This window comes from Coenobita brevimanus, chromosome 105 (genome assembly GCF_032717465.1).
Source record: "Coenobita brevimanus isolate Jiangsu-jjx chromosome 105, ASM3271746v2, whole genome shotgun sequence".
In the NCBI taxonomy this organism is placed as follows: domain Eukaryota; kingdom Metazoa; phylum Arthropoda; class Malacostraca; order Decapoda; family Coenobitidae; genus Coenobita; species Coenobita brevimanus.
The window spans coordinates 24,631,106-24,639,085 of NC_137058.1; the positions used below are offsets into that span (position 1 = coordinate 24,631,106).

Sequence of the window (7,980 nt, forward strand, 5' to 3'; positions counted from 1 at the left end):
CTACTGTCTTTACTTCACCCACACCCACACCAGCAGACTGAACCATCCCCACAACACATGAGATACCACCAGATGAGATTTCATTGCAATGCTATTTACAGACCACAGTGTAGCTTTGTCATAGTAACCCCTTCAGCTTGAGGACACCCTTTTAGAGTTTATCATTTGTACACCCGGCCAGAGAAGTTTGCGACCACGTACCAAGTGTGTTTGTGTCAACTTAGCTTGGAAGTCTTTTGACTGTTATATTTGTCTATCTACTAAACATTTCAGGCCACTGCTCTGTTCCATCTACTGTTACTCCTCCCTCTTACAGTGTTACCAGCTAAGTTGATAGAAACATACTTGTTACATGGTCGCGAACTTTTCTAGCCGGGTGTACCGTCAGATGATGTTTATTCAGTTTAGGAAAGATTTGTTGTGGTGAAGTGGCTTATGAAGGCTGTATCCAGTCCCTCTAGTTTGAAAAGACTTCTTGACTGGGAGGAGGTAGATATAGTCTCCCTTTACCCCTTCACTGTTGCTGGAGAGGGACACTTTTATGAGGTGGTACCGCACAGCTCTATAGTATGGAGGGGTTATCACCACAGCAAGCGTGTGACTTTGGCCGCCACATTGAAACACCCGCACTTGTTGCCTCCACCATGGTAATGCAATTGGATCACTGTTCTCAGCTTGTTGTTTCTGTTTTGCTGATGATTACATAAGCCAAGCAGTGGGTCATGGCACTGTGTTTTCCTAATTCATTGGCTGATTTCAAAAGGCATGGACATCAGGTGTAGTGCATAAACAACGTCAGTGCCACCCTGAGCCCCTGGTGGTGGTCACACAAACTGTGCAGTGTTACCCATGAGAAACCCTCTCCATACTATAGAGTTCAGTGGGAGGTACCAGTATAAGTGAGCAGCTCCTCTGTCTGGTTTTTTAAATGCTCCACAACATCCTCCCTGTCCCAACTCCCACCTTGTCCAGCCAAAAAATGATGGTGGACTGAAGGCAAGGGGCAGTTTCAGCATGAAGCCCACCAGATTCATGTCTCAGATGAGCCGTGGGTTGCAACCACGACCACTACAACTACTGTTGCTGCTGGTATCCTTTCAAATTAAAAAATCTTTCCTAAGTTGAATGAAATTATCTTGAAGCAAAAAAAAAAAAAAAAATGTAAGTAATAGACAGCTCTGGATTGTAGAGGTTAAGTAAAATTGTCAAAGTACCAAAAATAAAAAATAAAAAAAAGAAAAGAAAAAGAAAACAGCTCCTGGTTGTAGAGATAAGGTGGCTTTTCACAGTACAAAGGTTATCAACAGCCAAGTTTTCCAGAAATGATAAGTCTTATTAATATGCAATGTTTTGACCCCGTATCTGTGAGAGTTAATGCTGTAGTTGTCTGCATATCCATCAAGAATTAGATCCAGTCAACCTCCAGACAGTTTTATTAAGTGGTATTGAAGATTTCTGGTTGTGAAAGCATTAGTGAAGGATGTATCTAACCCTACCAGTTCAGAAAGTCTCCTAAGTTAAATTACAGCTTGGGGAATATGAATAAGATAAAAAGAACGTCAGCTAAATACATCATCACCATATTGAAGTGATGAAGAGTCTGTTGTGATGTTTGTTGGTGTGTGTGTGGTGTTGGTGTATGTGTGGTGTTGGTGTATGTGTGGTGTTGGTGTATGTATGGTGTTTGTGTACATATGGTGTTTTATGCATCTATTTTTATACCGACTGATATATGGAACATTGTGCATGGTGGTTTAAATTTCTATAGCATGTGTATGATTTCTATAATAAAGAAGAAGCATTATGTTATTCTTCCCTTTGCCTCAGATGGCTTTATATATGTATGTGTAGATTTAACCAGGAAGGAAAATTGCTTGATTCCTGTTGTTTTGGTCCAGCATATGGTCCTTGTTTTGTGCGTTTCTTTGCAAATTTGTTCCATCTTAAACTTTATATTTTTCATTACTTATTATTATTACTGTATTATTTTTTTCTTCTATGAATGTGTCAGCCACTTCCATCCTTAGGTGGGAAAGGAGGTATGGATGATGATGATATTGATAATGATGATGATGATGATGATGATGATGATAGGAAAAGAGGTCTAGCTGATGATGGTAATGTCAGCAGCCTCCATACCATGCTTTCCCACCTGATGTCTATCCACATATCTATCAGCCAATCTTTTTATTACACCATGAACAGCATAGAAACCCAGGATTAGGCTACAAATTCCTTGTATTTAAGGTAAGTCATTCAAGTAACTAGACTCTTCTTACTCTATCTTGGCCTAAAATAATCATCACTCCACCTTGAATGCTGAGATGTAACAGTAGATTGACACTAGAACACACCTATAATGCTAGTCATGAAGAAGTGCTGTAGAAAGGATGTAGTCACAATACTGTCTTTTCATTCTAACTTGCCCTGAAATTGCCATCTCTCCAACTTGAATGCTGAGTTGTAACAATAAATTAACACTTGAGTATCGTGCTAGTCATGAAGAAGTGCTGTGGAAAGGATGTAGAGCCATAATATTGTAATTTTTGCCACTGAGCAACATGAAATAAGCTGCAAAAAGACAAAAATCTCTGCCATGTTAAAATGAATGTATTATAGTTTGGGATGTGATGGAAGGTGTTAGGAGAAGTAGCCTGAGGTGGTTTGGCCTTGTGGAGAGGATGGAGATTGAGAGACTGACTAGGAGAGTATGTGAGTGAGGTGGAAGGGGGGGGAGAACGAGGATGAGGTGGACAGGTGTGAGAAATTGACTAGCAGAGTGCATGAGTGAGGTGGAAGGGGGAGGGAGGAGGGAAGACAGGATGAGGTGGAGGGATGGGAGGAGAAAGGAGAATGAGAGGCCAACTAGGAATATATGTGAGTGCTGTGGAAGGGGAGAACTAAGATGAAGTGGAGGGATGGAGTGGAGAAGTATGAGAGATTGACTAGAAGAGTTTATGCGAGTCAGGTGGAGGGGGAAACGAGGGTGAGATGCAGGAATGGGGTGGAGAAGTGTGAGAAACTGACTAGGAGAATGTGAATGAGGTGGAGGAGGAAGGGAAAGGGAAGACCGAGGATGTGCTGGAGGGGTGGAGAGGTATGTGAGAGATCGAGATGTGAGCTGGAGAAAAGGCAGCCTGACAGCAGAGGACAGGGTGGTGTGGAGGGTATTTGTAGCCACACCCTTGGGGATTAAGGCATCTGGCTGTAGAGACAAACTGACAGATAGACATGTAGATAGACAAATAGACAGATTAACAGAGATATATAGATCTATAGACAGGTGTATGGAGAGAGAGAGACAGATATGGTCAGATAGGTAGACAGAAAGACAGACGGTCAGACATATATGAATGCGAGAATCTGATCATCATTTAGTGCCTTGGTGGTGGTGGTGACGATGATGATGATGATGATAGTGATGATGATAATGATATACCTTTTTCAGATCGTCCTTCAGCCTGATCTCCCTGGGAGGTACCCGTTACAGCGCACCTAATTTGGGACCAAGACGATGCTGGCGTTCGTGGGGAAGGTGAGTGTGTGATTTATCCTGTAACACCTGTTCCATAGCCATTTATTCTACATATTGCATCTTAACATTCATGTATTGGGCCGAGACGATTGCTGAAGGTGAATCGCATATTTAAAGATATGACTTTTGTTCGATGTAATGATGGCGAAGGTGTATACCTTGGGTGTACCTGTGGTGGACTCAGACACTCATGAGAAACCTGTACGTGGATGCACCGTGTACGCTGGGTGTAGCAATTCCTAGGCTCACGCAGGAGCCAAACTTCCTCATATTTTCCTGCACCTCGCCCTGGGTAGGACCCTGGTGAGGCCCTGTCTACCACTAGGGGCGCCGGATCCCTACATGGTGTATGTACGGTACTGTACTTGTAGGACGGCCCCACAGAAGCAGTTGCTTACCTGTGGTTGATGGGTCTGCTCCGTCAGACAGACCGGTGTTAAGCAATAACAGCAATATCGACCTGATTTTGCCATCACTTCATCTCATATGTTTAGATGGAACAAGAGATTACAGTATATATGCTAGTTAGATTTCACAGTATATCTTCCTCAGCGATTTATTTGCCAGTTCACCTTAATGCTTTCTTGTATGCTACTGATTCAGTGATATGTATATAATTACAAAAATAAAAAGATGCTATGCGGAATATAAATTGGCCGAGGAAGCTTTTTCTTACATATACAAGGGAGAAGTGTTACCAAGTCTACGCCAGCGAAAATATGGCAGTCACCTATAAAAAATAAAGTAGCTCAGCGTAATGGCAACTGATTAATAGGTAAGGTGAGGTAAGTGTACGTGCATGTGTGTGTAGGTGTAAAGTAGAACACGTGTGCGGCCACTGTATAATCGACAGCAGGTGTGCACGTCACTTGTTCAACCTTCACTCATGCGGCACTTGTGGATTATTTTCTAAGACCAGTGAAGCCTCATGAAGAAAGTCAGTGTGCTAACGTGACTTTAACGGCGTCGTTTTTTCTGCTGACCTGATCAAATTAGGACAGTAGAGCAGTTAATATCAGTCGCGAATGAGTGGAATGACATTATAACATGGGTAATCACACCTAGTTTCAATGGGATTGGATTGATCGGCGACGTCAAATTTGTCACTTCAAGCTTCCCCTTCGACACTCGTGATGCATAAACAACGCACCTTGACATTAAAAAACAGGGTTCCTTCAGCGCTGAGCAGGAGAGCGGGAGGGGAGGGTACAAATGGGTGTGTGAGGTGCGGGAGGGAGAGGGAAGGGAGGTGGAGGACCGTCCTGGGTGTGGGTCGGCGCAAAGGGAACCCATTGCAGCGCGGCGGAGCGGAGCATCAGTGTCCCTTTAGCTGTCAGTGGGGGAAGTCATCAATCGCGGTTCCTGTCCCCCAGTGAAATCCCGTACACCCCTGTAGTGTAATACAAGGAGACCAGTGCGGTTTATTCCTGTGTTAGTGAAATGTAGTCCCGTGTCTGCTGGAGGTTGTGGTGAGGGCTGGAACGTCTATATGAATCCTACCCCCCACGCACATTACCTGCACCTATCAACCCAACCTGCCTTAACCCTCTCAAACATCGTACGTCTTTATCATCTCCCTATTGACCTGTGTTTGTGACGTCATACCTAACTAATATGGATTTTTTTTTTTATATATTTCAGTTAAGTTCATAATTGTTTTGTACATTAACCTATATCTTTATCTATGTAAATTATAAAATCTTAAAATTCTTGGTAAAAAGTCGTTGAAAACATAAGGATAACGTTTTTTATTTTTATTTTGAGTATTAATTCAGTTTGCAGTACCCTCTTTATCTATAGTAATCTGTATATTTTTTATTGATCTGCATAAATGTTATAGGGAAGTTTGAATTTGAGTCTCGTTCAAAACCACACCTGACATCAAAATTATCGTTGTTTTTAAGTCTTCTATTCCAGTTTTCATTCCATATTTATATTTTTGGCATTTGTCCATATCTTCGGTATTATTGATTTGCGACACAGGTGGTGTGAGGAAAAGCTGTTTGAATTTATGTAGCGAAGTCGTTGAATACATTAGAATAGTCGGCTGTTATTATTATTATAATTATTATTATTATTATTATTATTATTATTATTATTATTACATTGGTGGTGGTGGTGTTGGTACTACTACTACTACTACTACTACTGTTATTATTACTGTTATTATTATTATTATTATTATTTATTATTATTATTATTATTATTATTTTTATTATATTGGTGGTGGTGGTGTTACTACTACTACTACTACTACTACTACTTCTACTACTACTACTACTACTATTATTATTATTATTATTATTATTATTATTGTACACACAATCGTAGGCTTTTCCAGATTACTTCATATCCGTTAATGATTTTTTTTCCTTTCAAACAGTTACCGAAAAAAATATTGTTGACGCAAAAAAAAAAAAAAAAAAAATCGCTCCCTTAATACAGTGGGAGGGGAGTATGGGTAGAAACGAAAAATTTTACCTTGATTTTCGTTGTTACAAGAAGCCTCTCTCTCTCTCTCTCTCTCTCTCTCTCTCTCTCTCTCACACACACACACACACACACACACACACACACACACACACGAAAAGACGGGATAATTGTGGTTTTTGAAGGATTTCTCTCTCTCTCTCTCTCTCTCTCTCTCACACACACACACACACACACACACACACACACACACACACACACACACACACACACACACACACACACTTTTTCATCACCACTTGTTCAGTTTTTCTCCACTTCTCTCAAACTTTATTTTTTTTTTTCAATTTGGCCGCGTTCCTTCAGTTTTGTTCACCAGTTCACCTCCAGCCTGGTACATTTGTTCCATGGGTAAATATCCCCAAACACCTTTATTTTTTCGATTTAGCCTTTTTACATGATTTTATTTTTCAGGGGGGAGTCAAAGGAAAAATCATGCTTACATATATACATACATACATGCATACACGCATCTATCTATCTGTCTGCATCTATCTGTGTGTGTGTGTGTGTGTGTGTGTGTGTGTCTGTGTGAGGGACCAAGTTTATGTGTTTGATGAGAGGGTGAATGGTGTGTGTACGTTTATTGAGGAATGTGTGTGTGTGTGTTTGTGTGTGTGTGTGTGTGTGTGTGTGTGAGAGAGAGAGAGAGAGAGAGAGAGAGAGAGAGAGAGAGAGAGAGTTCCAAGTTAAAACAGGTGGGCATTGTCCGTAGACTAATATGGATCTGTACTTCGTTCACTCTAACTTGGCCCAGATTTTCGTCCTGTTGCAGCTTATTTCACGTATTTCAGGGGCAGAATAAGACAGTACTACGCCTCTACATCCTTCCCATAGCACTTCTTCGTGACTAGCACCTTATTCTAGTGTTAATCTCCTGCAGCTCAAAATTCAAGATAAAAAAAAAAAAAAACAGTGCTATGGCTCTATATCATTTCCATAACACTTCTTCGTGACTAGCACAATTCAAGATGGAAAGAGCAATTTTACGCCTAGTTGGGTTGAAACTTTTTATGAGAGAGAGAGAGAGAGAGAGAGAGAGAGAGAGAGATTGACTATGCTTTCTACCCTAACTTGACCAGTAAATTGCCATCTCTCGACCTTGAATGAGTTGTTACATTAGCTTAACACTGGAATATGGCGCTAGTCACGAAGAAGTGCTATGGAAAGGTATAGAGCCTCAGTATTATCCTATTCTGCCATTGAGCTACATGAAATAAGCTGCAAAAGAACGAAAATCTGGGTCAAGTTAAAGTGAGGGATGTGTTGGAAGGGATTGCAAAACTGAAGAGAGCCGTATGGAATAGCAAAATAATAATAATAATAATAATAATAATAATAATAATAACAATAATAATAATAATAATAACAATAATAATAATAACAATAATAGTAGCAGCAGCAGTAGTAGTAGTAGTAGTGGTAATAGTAATAATAATAATAATAACAATAATAATAGTAGCAGCAGCAGTAGTAGTAGTAGCGGTAATAACAGTGATAGTAGTAGTAGCAGTAATAATAATAATAATAATAATAATAATAACAATAATAATAGTAGCAGCAGTAGTAGTAGTAGTAGCAGTAATAATAATAATAATAATAATAATAATAATAGTGATAGTAGTAGCAGTAGCAGTAATAATAATAATAATAATAAAGATGAAAGTTCTGGGCTGATAATGTTAATATCTTGGAGGGAAGTTTGTAATGCTGTAATCCTGTTTACATGGCACAGTAATTAGGGTAATACTCTGATGCCGCTATTATATGTGGGGGTCATTGAAGTCGAGTAATATTAGGACGAGTTATATTATGTCCTATTGTGGAATTTATTTTTGACTGGCTCCTGTGACTCATTCTCGTAGAGTTGTGGCCACCATGAGAGGGTTAATATGTGTCATGGTAATTTAGGGTGATATAGTGATGGTATTATGTGTGAGAGTAATTAGCCTAAT

At 40.0% G+C, this 7,980-nt stretch overlaps 1 protein-coding gene across 1 annotated transcript in view; it reads left to right on the forward strand.

Annotated features, from left to right (window-relative positions):
• LOC145416268 (oxysterol-binding protein-related protein 1-like) overlaps positions 1-7,980 on the forward strand; it is a 63,958-nt gene that overhangs the window by 18,047 nt on the left and 37,931 nt on the right. Inside the window, exon 13 of the mRNA XM_080285267.1 lies at positions 3,449-3,535. Within this exon, the coding sequence (XP_080141393.1) occupies positions 3,449-3,535 (87 nt within the window). The remainder of the gene's footprint in view (positions 1-3,448; positions 3,536-7,980) is intronic.